General features: G+C 41.0%; 1 protein-coding gene across 2 annotated transcripts in view; it reads right to left on the bottom strand.

The window, feature by feature from the left end:
• LOC110286635 (F-box-like/WD repeat-containing protein TBL1X) overlaps positions 1–16,322 on the bottom strand; it is a 169,722-nt gene that overhangs the window by 15,783 nt on the left and 137,617 nt on the right. For both annotated transcript variants that reach the window (XM_029473474.2, XM_029473473.2), the window contains exons 2-5: positions 15,288–15,382; positions 5,839–5,952; positions 3,837–3,982; positions 883–1,144 (exon numbers count right to left, since the gene is read on the bottom strand). In XM_029473474.2, the coding sequence (XP_029329334.1) occupies positions 883–1,144; positions 3,837–3,982; positions 5,839–5,896 (466 nt within the window). In that variant the 5' untranslated portion in view covers positions 5,897–5,952; positions 15,288–15,382. The remainder of the gene's footprint in view (positions 1–882; positions 1,145–3,836; positions 3,983–5,838; positions 5,953–15,287; positions 15,383–16,322) is intronic.

The following is a 16,322-nucleotide window of genomic DNA, read 5'->3' on the forward strand; positions in this document are numbered from 1 at the left end:
CTTCAGGTATGTCATTAAATGAAAAAAATCTAACTCTACTGCCACCCTCAAGAGAATCACACAAGGAGCCCAATGAGATGGCTCAGCCAGTCCTGGAAGACTGATGACCTGAGTGAAAAAGAACTAACTCCTGAATGTTGTCTTCTGACCACAGAATGCTTAGGCATTGCAGCAGCAATAAGGAGAAGCTACTTTGCAGTAGCAGACTGTGAAGCCTAGGGTTGGGACCCCAACTGCACCAGCCTCTAGTAACAGTGTGAAAATCATAAACCTTAGTAGGTAGCAGCATGGGTTAAGCCTTTAGGAAGCACCATGAACAACTGCAAGAGCTGTGGGTGTACACACAACAAACCCTCTTTGCATGTGAGCTGCCAATATACATTAAAGTATGTGTTCACCTCTGCTCTGTCCAGGTGCAGGGCTAATGTGGACATGGTCTTACCATGTCTGGAGTTACCCAATAGGGGCTAACGTTCTGGTAGTTTGCAATGATAAAGTAATACAATGCCCCATGTCTGGAGCTGCTGCCCTTGAAATTACCTTGGCTTGCTGGCTACAGCAAAAATGAGCTTAAGAACCTGAGGATGGGACACTAGTGAAGTACTGGAAGCTTCCCTTGTGATATGGACACTCGCACAGGTGTAAAATTTCCTAAAACCAAGGGAGGCCAGTGAAGTCAAAGATGAAGATCTTGTGGACAGACAGGAAACAAAGCCCAGAAACCAATTAAAGAGATTGACAGCAGGCCACACTTTAAGCATCCCTTCAACTATACATAGATTCAGGAGAAGAAAGAAAAAACCAAACAACAACAACAACAAAAAAAAAAAAACAAACCAAAAAATACATGACCCCTTGAAGACCAGAGCACTCTCCACTTACTTATTGCATGTGCTCCATTTTCTTCCCCATTCACGGTGGCTTCTCCATTCTTTGGTGGGTTTTGCTGAGCAGCAGCTGCTGGTGTTGTAGCCGCTGTGCTTGTGGCTGTGGCTGCAGCTGCTGCTGCTGCAGCTGCTGCATTGGCTTGCTGCTGGGCGAGTTTCTCCCGAAAAGCTTGCTGTCTTGTCTGTACCACATCGGGCATCACAGCATCAATTAACGATAGGGACTCAATGGGACGCCCATCAAATACCGTGCCATCCTAGGAAAGCAAGGCCAGGGTTACCCATCAGCTACCATGGACCAGAGAAGCTGGAATGGACTAGGAATAAGGTACAAGGTTTGTGGTGGGACAAGGTTAGATGTCAAAGAGGGATGGGGAAGTGGATGAGGAGGACCATTCATGGAGAGCTAGCAATAGAAGACCATCCTTAGTAATTTCACAGATGTCTAGCTAAATTTGGGCATTATGGGTATCTGAACAGGGTTACTTTTCTCCTATGACAAAACTTGCTACCATCAATGTGGTGATTATTCGATCAATAGGGTAGAATTGCCTCCTTGAAGGACAAGTCGCAATGTGGCAGAGGCATTTTCAGTTGTCAACACTGGGAGCATAGATTTATATTGTCATCTACGGAGCAGAGGCAGGTCATGTTGTTCACCATCTTCAGGTGCACTGGAAATTCTTCCTCTGAGAATCACCCAGCCACAAAGGTGTAGTGCTGAGATGGATGGCAACCCTGACTGGATGCTATTACCAGATCAGGCATCTTTGCAATGACTATCATTAACAATGAAGGAAGAATAAGCCCAATATAAAGACAACTGCACCATTCAGAATAGGACTCCAGCATCTGGGTCCGCCTGAATGTGCTATATATGAGTCCCTGGGCTCAGTGTGGAGATGAAATACAACATGATGCAACCAGGCAATAGGGTGTCTTGATTCTAAAATGCATTACAAAACTGTACTTTGTCCACGAAAACATTTCCACATATCTTTAAAAAACACAGGAAGTTCTTTCCTCAGGAAACACTCCAAATATTTGAATTATGAATCTCCACATGCCTCCAGGCTGTCTGCTGGATGAAAAACCATGTTCTCATATGTTCTAAACTTCAATTATTTCAGAAATGAAGAGGCACAAGTTTTGGCTGAATATTATCTAAACAACACTTTGCCCCACGTGGATTTTTCTTTCTTTCTTTTTTTTTGTTTTGTTTTTTCTTTTTAAAATACAACATAAAAAAAGGAAAGAAATACGACATAGTACATTCAGTATCACTCATCAGTCACTTGGCCCTGGATTCTGGCCTTGAGTGGCCAGAGTTGATGATAAATCTTGATCCTTTTGTGTCATTTTTCTCTTTCATAGAGAGATACAGCAAACAGTGTCATAAAACATGGCCATGTGGCTGGAGAGATGTCTCAGCAGTTAAGAGTACTAGTTGCTTTTCTAAATGACCTGGGTTCAGTTCTCAGCATCCGTACAGTGGCACAGAAGCACCAGCAACTCCAATTTTGGGCAAACTCATACCCTATTCTGGCTGTTGCAGGCATCAGAATCCCAGTGGTACATGGACATGCATATAGGCAAAGCAAACATACACATAAGATAAAACTTAACAAATGAACTAGAAAAAGAGGTAGGTCACTGTCAACACAATAAAAAATACTGCCACATCTGAATTATTTTTTAATTCTTGGAAACACATAACAAAGAGAATTTACCCCTAGACAAACAAAACTCTCTTGGATGATGAGAGAGATAGAAATCAGATTCTTGTGCTTAGAAGGATAATTTTTAAAGTTAAAAGAGAATACAGCAAGAAAACAGTCTGTAAGATATTTCAAATGGTGGATCAGGTTCAGGGAAGGAGAGGGATGGTATGTATTGGAGTGGGTCAATTGAAGTATGTATAAAAAAAGCAGTAAGGAAACTTGTTATTTTGTAAGATAAAAAAATAAAACAAAGTATGAACAGAAATATCTTGCATGTATAGCTAAAGCCATAGACTATAAAAAAAAAAGTTAGTGCTGCTGAGAAAGAATCATCACTTAGCTGTGAACTCCACATGTTTGTACTACCAATCTCTGTCAAGTAAGATGTGTCCACTGATAGAACAGTGGCCTGGATGTTGAAGGTAATTAAAAGCTGCTTTCTGATTGGATTTAAGAACTGATCCATAAGTGGAAATTCATATCTGGTTCTGTAAACCTGGCCAAAAGCAGGTGGTTGGGAAAGATACTGCTATGGTTTTGCTAAATGGACATGGTGTGCCTATCAAATTCTAAATATCCACGTTTAAGCCCATAGATTAGTACTGCTATTAGCTTTGGTCAGAGAAGCTTTTTCTTTGTTTGCAGTGTGTGGTACTCACCACAGAGACTTATAAGTGGTAAAAAGTGCTAGATGAATGACCATTGAATTGCAGCTATAAATGGGCAACTATATCACTTGCTCCAAGGCTCAGTCAGGGGACATGCAGGAAGGGGAGGACAGAGAGAGAATGTAGGAGTCAAAGAAATGGTTTGAGTGTGAAATGCTCTTCAAATTTCCCTCTAGTTATGCCCTGTCAGTTTGACAGAAAATAAAGACTCTAGATGAGCATCTAGTAAGGCCCTGCTTTGGGCATTCTGCCCTGGGAAATCAGAAAGAGGGCTTGTCTGCTCATGCAAAGCCCTGTAACAAAGTAGATGAAAGTCTGTTTGTAAGTCTGTTTGTAAGAATGATGGTTGTTTTCATCAGTCAACACCTTGTGATTTTTCAAACCTGCACAAGGAGGCATCCAAAGCTTACTGATGGTGCAGTGACCTGTTTGTAGCTTCCACTTTTTCCCAAATACCTTAGAATGCATGCCAGATCTGTATTCAGGGATCATATACACATTCTTCTGAGATCTGCTAGGGGGAGTCTGGAACTCTGCCACATCCTCAGGAATGAACATACCTCATTGATGCTGATCTCTGCCTCCACATACTGCAGTCCTTTCTGAAGAATGGAGATTAGGGCAGCCGGTGGCACTAGTGTACCATTGATGTTGGACTGGCTAATGTGACTTTCGATCCCAAACGTGAAGGCAGAGTGGGAAAAACCTGCAGGAAGAGGGAAGCAGAGGCAGGTGTGAGCCAAGTAGGGAGGGAAATGTGGGTTGGAGATGTGAACATAGAGCTATGGGCTTGGGGAAGGCTGTAGAATGGAAGGTCGGGTTCTAGTTAGGGTCGAGCAGGTAGGGAAAACAGAAGGAACATAGAAGTAAGGAATGGTGCTGATATATGATCAGAAACACTTTGATGGCAAAGCCTGGCTTTTACATGGGAGATGGGGAATTGAACATAGATTCATATCCTTGCAGAGCAAGCACTTTACCTATCAGAAAATCTCCACAGCCCTTAGATATATTTTTGACTACATAAGATGGGTTTAATAGGAGTTGACTCAAACATTACACTGAGAAGTGTAGTAGTTTAGCTGCGATGTGTCCTCCAAAGGCCATATGCTAAAGAATTGAGTGACAAGCCAGTGGTACAGCTGAGTGGTGATAGAGCCTTTAAGAAGAGAGGCCTAATAGGAAGAAATCAGGTCACCAAGGATGTGACCTTAAAGGGGATATTGGAGACCCTCCCACCCCTTTCCATTTTTCTCTCTTTGCTTCCTGAGGCAAGCAAATACCGTGCCACATACTACACCATGATGTTCTCCCACAGCACAGACCCAAAAGAACAGGAACAAAGCAACCATGGATTTTTGAAAGCCAGAAAAATCCATTTCCTCCTTTAATTTCATTTGCTTGAGGCATTTGGTCACAGTGAAATAAAGTTAACTAAAAGAACTACACATGCAACTCCAGAAGATGGGAACAAATTATATCTCAAAGTATGACCACTTGAAAATAGGTTTATGGCAGATATAATTTATTAAAATAAGTGTGCTGAGACCCTAGGCTGATATAATCTTTTCTTTGTAAAAGGAAATGTGGACACATTAGGACATCAGGACCAAGGTGATGCAGCTTTAAGCCAAGAAATGTCAAAGGTTGCTAACAGACCACCAAAGCTAGGGGAGGCATAGAACTGACCCCCCACAGCCTACAGAAAGAAATACTTGCCAACAGCTTCACCAGAGATTTCAATTTTCCACCAGGGAAGTGAACATAGGGCATTCCCTATTGGACTGAAGTGGCTTGTTGCATGGGTAGGTACAATTAGTATCATTTTGTAGATTTTAAATATCTTCAGGTTGTGAGAATTAAAAAATGTTTTACTTGAGAACTAAGATCGCTCATTGGAGAAATCACATTAGACCATGACAAAATACCATTTTGTCCCACCTGAGGCTCTCTGAATCCAACAGCTACCCACAAGGACTATTTTGCCAACAGGAGACATATGTGTTTAGCCTTTTAACTATATAACTTGAAGCAACATTTTGGCAAGGTCCCACTCACTCTGTAGACTAGGGCAGCCTTGAACTTAGAGATCTACCTCTCTCTGTCTTCCAAGTGCTAGCATTAAAGGTGAATGTCATCACACCTGGCTCAACTGCTCTTGACTGATTTCCTGACATGAGAAGAAAGATCATGCTCTCCCCACACTCCAAGGACACTTCTCTGTCCCTTTAACACTCTATTACACAGAGTATTCTTAGGTCTTTTTGATGATCTGATACTCTGGCTTTTACTGGTGGTCAACTGTTTTGTCCAAAACATATTTAAAATGAACTTCCTCCAGAAAAGAAAGCTGGCTACTGGGGCTGGTGAGATGGCTCAGCGGGTAAGAGCACCAACTGCCCTTCTGAAGGTCCTGAGTTCAAATGGCTCACAGCCACCCATAATGAGACCTGATGCCCTCTTCTGGGTATCTGAAGACAGCTACAGTGTACTTACATATAATAAATAAATAAATAAATAAATCTTTAAAAAAGAAAAAAGAAAGAAAAGAAAGCTGGTTACCTGATTCCTGGAGGTAGCGATATACCAGAAAGTTCACCTCGTCGCTGGTAATGCTCATCTTAGCCTCACCTTTCGGCGATGAGGTCTTAGTCTCGATCAAGTGTGAGCCACCCTCTGTTAGAAAAACATCAGAAACATTGCTTTGAATATGTTGTATGTATTTGTCTTCTGAATGTGTGTATGTTGCAGTGGGGAGGGGGGTGGCGTGTGTGCTAGGGACAGATTCAGGGCCTTATATATGTTAGGCAAGTGCTCTACTACTTAGCTATACCTCTTTGAGATGATTTAAATACAATATCACATACATATTATGGGTTGACCAATTACCATCATATTATATTATAACTAGACAGATAGATGTATGTGTATATACACATGAACATATAAATATGTGTGTATATGAAAGTTGTTTGTCAACTTGACACAATCGAGAGTGGCCTGAGAAGAGACTCAATGAAGGACCATCTAGATCAGGCTGGCCTATGGCCATGTCTGTGAAGGAGTATCTTTTTTTTCCAACATATTTTTATCGACTATTTGGAGATTTTGAATCATGTACCACCATCACATTCATTTTCTAGTCTTTCCCTGTCCAACCCCCTATCGCTGTTACACCCCTAGCAAAAAAAAAAAAAAAAAAAGGAATTTTTATCATCTCTAGATTCACTAGAGAGTGGTCAAAGCCTCAGTGGCCTGGTCACTAAATGGAGACAAGTGAGTCCTTACCTTCTGGCATCCCTACCAGAAGTTATCTATTGTGGAGGGCAACACGTCAGCATCCTATCAAAGTTTTAAGAGTTCTCCTCACAGCTTCCTGTCTAGGCTATCACTACTGGGAGGGAGGGGGGGGTGTCTTCTATGCCCCTCTTTCTCAACTGCCTCTAGTCATCAATATCTCTGTCAGAGTGGCTTATTTGTTTAAAAAGACCATGAGGACATAGATTATGGGCTTTGACATGGTTTGTAATATCAACACACCACAAACAGGGTTCCTGGGTTGTAGTAGAGCCATGGACCACAGCCCTGCGATGTAGCTGGGATCACTGACATCAACTCGGCATCCTGCCACAGCATAAACCACAGACCTCAAATTTTTTGATAGTGTTAATTGATAAGAGAAAGCCCAGCCCACTTGAGTGGCACCCAGGTGGAGCTGGGTCCTGAGTGTATGAATATAGAAAAAGCAAGCTGAACACATGCACACATTCACATCCTCTTTGGCTCTTTCCTTTGAACTATCTGCTTCAAGCTCTTGTCTTGACTTCTCCTCAATGATGGGCTATATCATGAAATTCTAAGCCAAACAAACCCTTTCTCTCTTAAGCTGGTTGTGTATGTGTGTGCGTATACACACATACATATATGTATATGTATGTGTGTGTGTGTACATACATACATACATGCGTGTGTCTATCTTCCAGGCAAAATGTTTTCCCAAAAGAGAAAAGCTGGCATATATTTTAGGGTCAGGATATGAACCATACCAGGGAAGCCAGATTCAGGGTCAACAGAGTACAATCAGCTGATTTTGTATTTAGTCAGTGAAACCACAGTGCATTATAATTCAGAATGTGCGTGGCAATGGAACCTGCACACATGGAACCCTGAACCGATGTGGGCAGATGCGGCTGGATCAGTACTTTACCACACAGAAGACACCTGAGCAGACTGGTAGTGATGTCAAGCCTTCCTTGGAAGAATGGCAAATGTGGTCCTGGGGAAATATGCATCACAGTGTCATCTCTTAAAGAAGTTTAAACGGGCCTTCACCATATCTCGACGGCTACCATAAACTTAAGGTCACTCTACATACAGGATATGAGAAGCCCCAAGGGTGGTGAACAGGTGTGGGGTCAAGTAGCTACATATGTCACCTTGACATTATTTCTGTGTCAGGGCTCCAAGTAAAGAGATGCAGGGAACATGGGGGGACAGAGAGAATCTCATGGAAATGACTATGCTACACCAACCAGTTAAGACTGATGAATGAGAAGAAAATACATTGCATACATGTATAAATCTTTCAGAAAACTAATAAAATACATATATAAAAATGCTTATCTTCCTTTGCTGATACTAATGTATTTGTGCAAACACTGCCAAAAAACTATGACCTGTGATTTCTACTTGGTACCTTAGGGGGAAGAAATAGAGACTCAGTAAATATCTATAAATTCACATTGAAAGCTAACAAAAATATAACTTAAAGAAATTGGAAAATGCAAACATATGTGTAGAAAAAAACCGGTACCTGAGCATACCAGCAGACTTGGTAAGGCTGAGTAATGTCATAATGATGAGTCTTAGCTGCAGTGACAGGCTTACAGTCTCAGGGTTTCTCTACATCCCACACAGCTGCAAACATCTGATTTTTCTATCAACAACTTGTTATGGGATGGCAGAAGTCATATTGTGTTATTAGAGTGACAGAAAGAAAATAATTTGAAAAATGGTCTTATCAAGACAACTAAACTATACTTGTTAGTATTATTTTCTAGGCTAGATCATGGAAGGTAGTAAGTGGGAGACTCTGAAATATATTCTGAAGACTGCTCATCTTAAACACATAGGAAATAAGGGGCTGGCGAGACAGTTCAGTGGTTAGGAGTACATACTGCTGTGTTAGCACCCACATCAGGCAGCTCACAACTTCCTGTACCTCCAACTCCAGGAGTGTCAATCTCATTTTCCTTTTTTTGTTTGTTTTTTTTTTCTTTTTCGAAACAGGGTTTCTCTGTATAGCCCTGGCTGTCCTGGAACTCACTCTGTAGACCAGGCTGGCCTCGAACTCAGAAATCCACCTGCCTCTGCCTCCTAAGTGCTGGGATTAAAGGCGTGCACCACCGCCTGGCTCCATTTTTTTAAAAAACAAGACTTATTTTAGTTTTAGGTATATAAGTGTTTTGCCTGCACATTCGTATATGTACCAGGTGTGTGCAGTACTTGCAGAGACCAGAAGAGGGATCATATCCTCTAAAACTAGAGTTACAGACTGTTGTGAAGTGCCATCTGGATGGTGGAACAGAATCTGTATCCTCTGCAAGAGCAACAAGTGCTCTTAACTGCTGTATTCTATCCCCCATATCGTCTTTTCCTCTTTTCATAAAAAAAAAATGTATAGAATATTTTGCAGGCATGTATGTCTGTGTCCACAGAGCCTAGATTCCCGAGTTTAAGTTACAGTTAGGGAATGGTGCATATAAGTCAGGAATTAGACCCAGGTCCTCTGGAGGAGCAGCCAGGAGACATCTCTCTAGCCCCATGTCCTCTTTTTATAATCCACAGAATCTATACATGCATGGATATTGGACCATCCATTGGAGCATGGCCAACCTACCCTTAAAGAAATCTGAATCTCCACCACCAGCCCCAGTATCCATCAACTGTCAATAGCTCCTCAATTAGGGGAAGGGCTTTGTGAATCCCTCTCCCATCCATGCTGGAATAGTGACTGCCTTAATCTTGAACAGGCAACAACTATTATAAATTTGTGAGTTCAGTGATCATGCCCAGAAGATACTATTTTGCAATAGTTCCAACCCAACCACAGGCATTTACGGTCTTTGCACCTCTTCTTCTGCAATACTCTGAGTCTTGTGAATAGAGGGTATGAAACAGATAACCCATTTATGTTACTCAGTATTATTATCCAACAACTCTGAAAATGTTGCTAAAATTGCCCAAAGGGGTCATGTGAAGGAGTAAGGATAGCATACCACAGTTGTTACAGACTTGGACTCTGTCTTCTATAATAAGTCACACCAGTGATTGTCACTCAGAAAAGGAGAGGTTCACAAAGCCCATCAAAGGAAAGAGCAATGCAGAGAGCCACACTGGCCATCTCTAGCCACATACAAGTGGAAATCCAGCTCTCATTTAACACATGACCAATTAGTAGGACAGCACCCACTTCAGCTTGAAGCTGAGAGTCTCCAAGAAATGTTTGGCAACCCTCCTGGTTACAAATAAAAGGGAACATTTGTTATGCTCATAGAAATACTCAGCCCCAGACAGAATAGGGAAGATGTTTCATCTGAGTTTATTTTCTTGCCTGAACTAGTTTTTAATGGAGACACCTTCAAGTAGTTGATGTGAAGTCTTTGGAGTTGGGACTGTACAGGAATGGAAATAATGAAAGTAACTTAATTCTATCTGGAGTTGAAGCCACAACTAAATCAACCCCCCCCCCTGCTCTGCAAAAAAAAAAAAAAAAAAAAAAAGGTTGATGACATCTCTGAACCTCTTGCACTAGAAATAAGTGTCAACAGAAATAATAATTGGGTTATAGATCTCAAGAAATTAAGAGAGCATTATGTCTGCTGTTTTTGTCTTCTTTTTAAGACTTCAAGATTGCAGAAATTCCCTTTCCTTCACAAAACAGGTCAAGATTCAGTATCCACAGATGGTTAAGTGACTTATTTATTACCGGTTTTCATGTGTGCTTACAGTATTCAATAGCTATTATTCCTGGGGAAACAAGGGGGTTGCTCAAAATCAACAAGATCTAAATTGCTATGCAGTATCTTTAAAAATGGAAACCTGAGGCTTCCCTAATTCAGAGAGATGGTGCTGCTTTAAGGACACAGAGAACGAATTCATTACTTGCCACAAGAGGGCAATTTTGTTCTGCAGTGAAGAAGATGGTACAAGGTACTCACATTTTAGTGTGGGTAATACATCTGACACGTCATTATATGGCAAAAATTCTCCTTTCACAGTTTGTCCCATGATTCAGAGAACTTTTATGGCCATGACAAGAGATGCCTGTGTTTCTCAGAGAAGTAAGAAAGTATCTTGTTCCTGCTATTAGCATGCTGTTTTTTATGCTGGAAGAGTCTGAGGTAAAAGGAATTATCTGCTGAGACTCAGGACTCCATCCTATTTCCATGAGAACCCAAGACAGCCAACCACAGAGGGTGAAAAATGGTCTCAATGTATCCACCTTCCACGAAGAGCAGGAAAGACAAATGTTACATGCATATATGAATACTAAATAATTTTTCATAAGGTGCCCGTTTCTCTGCTGCATTAGTCTTAGCAGCTCTTAAATCCCTGGCTTTTTTTTCTCTATAATATCTTAGTCTCTAAGTTACATTTATTTTCATTTCCTAATTGGTAGCTACCTTAAGACAAAATTCTTTTCATTAAAAAGTAGTCAGCCTTGGAAATTTCCTCATGACAACAGACTGATACAGTGACACTTGAGGTCCTCTCTCTGTAAATGTCTTTCCTGTTCTACTATAGATACTCCTAGGGGCTGGTGAGATGGCTCAGTGGGTAAGAGCACCCGACTGCTCTTCCAAAGGTCCAGAGTTCAAATCCCAGCAACCACATGGTGGCTCACAACCATCCGTAACGAGATCTGGCGCCCTCTTCTGGAGTGTCTGAAGACAGCTACAGTGTACTTACATATAATAAATAAATAAATCTTAAAAAAAAAAGAAATATAGATACTCCTTTGTACATTGGATTAACAATGGGAGAAGGGAAGGAAATACACAAAAAGGTGGCCAATGTGCATTTTATAGTTTGATCCCAATTGTGGAAAATATGCAAATAAGTAAAGGTTGGGAAGAAATATAACACAGTGGAATAATATGCAGCCATTAAAACAATACTTAGGAGAAAAATGCCTATGACAGTGTTAGGCAGAAAAAGCAGGTGAGGGTTGGGGAGATGGCTCAGTGGGGAAAGTGCCTACTATGTGAACATGAGGACTTTGGGTCAAATTCCCAGAACCTATGTAAAGGATTGGCATGTGGTATGTAACCTCAGGGTTGTGGCTCAGAGACAGGCAGAGATGGGATTTGATGGTTAGTAGGCCTTTCAAAGGATCAAACTTCAGGTTCAGTGAGACTCAAAGAATAAATGTGGAGAAGCAATGAAGCACATGACATGGACCTCTGGCTTCCACATGTGCCTGCTTATATGAGCAAACATCCCTAGACACACATGCATCCCTCATGCACAAATCAGTCAGCAGAAATAGGTGATGTGTGCATGGTACTACATCTTGTTTTGTGTTTTTACACCCTCCTGCTCACTCATAACCAGGTCTATAGGGACAGTTATGTTGCATTTATATATCTGCGTGTGTTTTTTGAACTTTTCATTTTGTATTTTTGTATTGTAAACATGAACTGGCTTACATTTATTAAAATATAATTAAAATCTGGCAAAGACTTAAATACAGGGTTGAGAAAAGAGAGTTTTCTGTTAGAAAAAGAACTCTGGTTTTCAAATGAGATTATTTTCAGCAAAAGGCATGCCAAAGAGGGATGTATTGTGCCTGGCTGCCTTACTGGATTGATTAAAATGTGCCCTCCTGAGGTTTTCCGCTAGACCCCATGTGCACACCCATGACAGAAGGTAATGTTACACAAACGGAATGCAGAAGGCAGACCCAGAAGTAAATATTCTTGGACATGTTTACGTGGTTAAGAGCAGACATCCGCTGTGGAAGTCCACTTCACAGTAGTGAAGGATATGCACAAGCCAAGCAGTAAGACTTTCTTAAAATTTCTCCCCCGAGACTGGTAAATCAGGTGGCATGGACAATACCAACACACAGGACCAAGCCTGTCTAGGAACCAGGCTCAGCTCTAACTGTTGAGGCTTGGCGCCTCCTTTACCTCAGCCTCACTGCCTAAAGTGACACACATTTCAAAATATATCATATCTGGGGATCAAGTATTCAAGTACATGAACCTGTTGGGAGCATTCACATCCTAAAATCTGGAAAGCCTCTTTTCTATACCTGTATACACAGGCACTAAGTTTTGTTGATTATGTGTTTAGCAGTTTAAATTCCACAGTCAAAAGACTGATAACATTTTTGTGGTTTTATTTTATTGCTTGTTTTTTGAGACAGGGTCTTGTTTACATACACCAGGCTGGCCTTAAACCAATTTCCTAGCTCAGCTTCCTGAGTCCTGGGTTAAAGGAGTACATCACTATAGCTAGTTCGAGACTGATAACACTTTGTGTGGTGTTTCTGTAGACTATGTGTGTAGGCACGTATGTGTGTGCACATTTGGAAGTCAGAGGTAGGAAATAGATGTTGGTCTCTTGTTCTCTGCCTTAATTTTTGGCGCAGGTTATCTCAGTGAACCTGAAAGTTTCCATTTGGGGTAGACTGGGTGGTCAGTGAGGTTCTAGGATCTAATAGTTTCTCCCCTGCCTCAGCACAAGGTTTACAAGTGAGTACATAACACTATCACATGACCAGAAGAGAGAGGAGGGAAGAAGAGAAGCTATTTAGTGAGCTAAGTAGGCCATGCCTCTTAAATATCCACTGCCCAACTGCTTCTAGCACCTGAATCCTTGGGGGCAACACACTAAAATCGTTGTATTGAGTATTCACTGCACCCAATTTTTACTTGGGTATCAGGAATCCACTCAGGTCCCTTATGGTCACATAAGAGGCACTTTTCCATCTGAGCTATCTTCCTGGCCCCAAGACTGATTAATACCTGAAATGTAAAATAAAATAAAAAGGCAACAGCAGCAGTGAGCAGGGTCCCTCAATCTCAGTCCTGATACTAGGTATCATATCAAGAGCCTATCTTGTGGAGCCTGTCTCTGAGAGTCGAGATTTTATCTCCAATTCAAAACAGCTACAACAGATGAGAGAGAAACCATTGTGTTTCACCAGCTCGAGATTAGCAACCCAGCACCTATCACCAGAGTTTATATACATAAGCTGACTGGCATTCAGCAAGTTCAAATGGCTTCAACATAGGTTCCCTGACCCACAAGACATAAACCATTAGAAGATGCTTGCTCATCACTATGGACTACAACACTATGGAATACAACAGTTTGAGTGTGTCCCCCAAGAAGTGATATGTTGACATCAGTGTGGTAGTAGAAATTTAAAAGGCAAGGTCTCTTGAGGTCACAGACTGGCCCCTACCCCTTCTCTGTGTCCTGGTGTTGTGGTATAATCCCTCTTAACAGTGCGATGTGATGAGAATGAAGACAGGGCCCTCATATGAGCCAGACCTACCTATATGATGTTTGGACTTTCAGGCTCAAAAACTATGAGTTAAACAAACTTCTATATTTGAGTAAGTAGCCAGCCTCACACATTTCCTTTAGTAACAAAAAACCCAGCCTAATTCAATGACACCCCCACCCCAAATCTCTCTTGGTCTTTACTAGTCTAAGGCAGGTTTTTCCATTTCTACAACCGAAAGCAATTGATTTTTACTAGAACAAGACCCACAATATTTCAGTCATTTTTAGATTTACTTTTCTGTAAATCTAAAAAATTGCCTGCTCTGGAAAATGATATCCTGAATACTGGCATGCAAGAGTTTGTATGGACATGGTTTTATTCTTTGGTGTATTTATTTTGGGGTAGAGACTTTTGGCCATATAATAGTTCCAGATCTGGACTAGCGAAGAACTATTAATCTTTTTTAAAGCAGCTACTATATCCATCAATATTTTGGGAGCTTTAATTTTTATTATTTTATGTGTGGGGGTGTTTTGTCTACATGTATGCCTGGTGTCCACTAGAAGAGACCATCAGATTCCCTGGAACTGGAGTTACAGATGCTTGTGAGCTGCCAAGCTTGGGGATGGGAATCAAACCTGAGTACTTCGGAAGGGCTTTATGTTCTGGAAGTGATATAATAAACATTGAGATATTTTTTAAAAAGTGGGTCAGAGTTACTAAAAGCCATTAAAATGTAGCTGAACATTTAAATATGTGCAAATAAAGCAAAGCCCTCAAATCAAAAGGAACAATTATTTATTTCCTTGCTTGTTTATTTACTATTCTGTTACAGTGCTCAGGATGAAACCTGGGGCTACATCCATGATAAGCAGATGCCTTACAACTGAGCTGTACCTCTAACCACTTCCTAGCATACTTTGGATGTGTATTTCAAGTGATCAGTTGGCAAACACACCACTCTCTGCAGTCTGGTAAATCCTGGCCTGTGACTAGATTTATGCAGGGGAATCTGCATGAACTTTCTACAAAATTTCAAAGTCAGTCAGCAAGTCAGTCTGCAGACAGACATAATTCATATTCACAAACTAATGAAGCAGTGAATTCACATGTGGGATACAAATAAAGGTACACTTCTGGGTCCCATTCTAGTAAAAGTGGCAGTTTACTTGTAGCTCATGATATTGACAAGAAAGATTGATTTTTGAGTGTTGTCTCCTCACAGTAACACTTGGAGAAGTTTATTTTAGCTCAGCCAAAATCCAAAACTCTTAGAGGGTCATCTAAGGTGAAAAGTAAGCATAAAAGCCTCAGTAGGTTGCTGATGTCCCAGCCTTCCCTCTCTCCTTCAATCTCAGCTGAAGTACCTGCAATTTCTTTATTAAATGTAATTTGGAAACAAGTGCAGAGCTTTGCAGAATGCAGGCCTACTTCTCAAATGGATTTTCAGGCACAAGGTAGAGTGGCCCCATGGAAGGAGGCTCCTTACCGTCACAGTGAGTGCATGTGTAGACCTCTGGAACAGTGGGCTACCCAGTATCCAATCACAGAACTTGAGAGGTGTTCACAAAGTCCAGGACCACCCTACATAGAAACAGGAAGATTTGCAAACAAATGTCATAAAAATCCATGAAGGCAGCATATCCACATCTCAACCCTCCTGTTCCTTTAGACACCCTTCTCATCCTAAGTCAAATTTTACATTTTATTTGCTCATCATTTTTGTCTTCACCTTTTAGATGAAGATACAGGTTCTAGATGCAAAGAATAAAAATGGAATAGGGATTAAAATAGCTGGCTAGGCATTATTATACATGTAGCAATTCTGAAATGACAAAAATCAATACTTGAACAGATTCTGCTGCTATTACTTAATAATAATGTCCTAGAAGGCACCTTAGTTTTTAGGACAGTGCTTTATGCAACTGACAATGTGTACACACCCTCAGGTAAAGACAGCACAATGAAGTTCAGAGATACCTCAGACACCCATGCATAACATTTACAGTACATCTACCATGCTTGTTAATCGGCACACCTGCGCATATATCATGCTTGCAAATTATATCTTATCTTTGACTCCTTTAAAAGCAAAGACACCATCAACTAATATGTCTTTATTCTTTTGTTTCCCTTGGTGCTAGGGGGAAAACCTCCAGCACTTCAGGAGCCAGGCAAGAATTCTACCCCAGGCCCATCCTAACCTTCTGAGCAGTGCTTTCATGAATTGCCATTTCAAAGAGTTCTGCCTGGAATTTTTTAAAACCTACTTGCTTACTTATTTAGTGTGTGTCTGTGTGTGTAATTGCAGCACCCACAAGACAACTTTCCAAAGTCAGTTCTCTCCTTCTACCATGTGTATCCCTGGGAGTAAACTGAGGTCAGCCAACAAGCTTGCTGGTGGGTATCTTTAGCCTCTAAACTATCTTGCAGGACCCTGAAGTGCTCTTGCAGAAAAAAATAACAGATAATTTTTTCAGTAACTAGGAACACAAATCATCAAACCAGCAGTTGCCTAATGTGA

Source organism: Mus caroli, unplaced genomic scaffold (assembly GCF_978045245.1).
Source record: "Mus caroli unplaced genomic scaffold, Mus_caroli_1 scaffold_5, whole genome shotgun sequence".
NCBI lineage: Eukaryota > Metazoa > Chordata > Mammalia > Rodentia > Muridae > Mus > Mus caroli.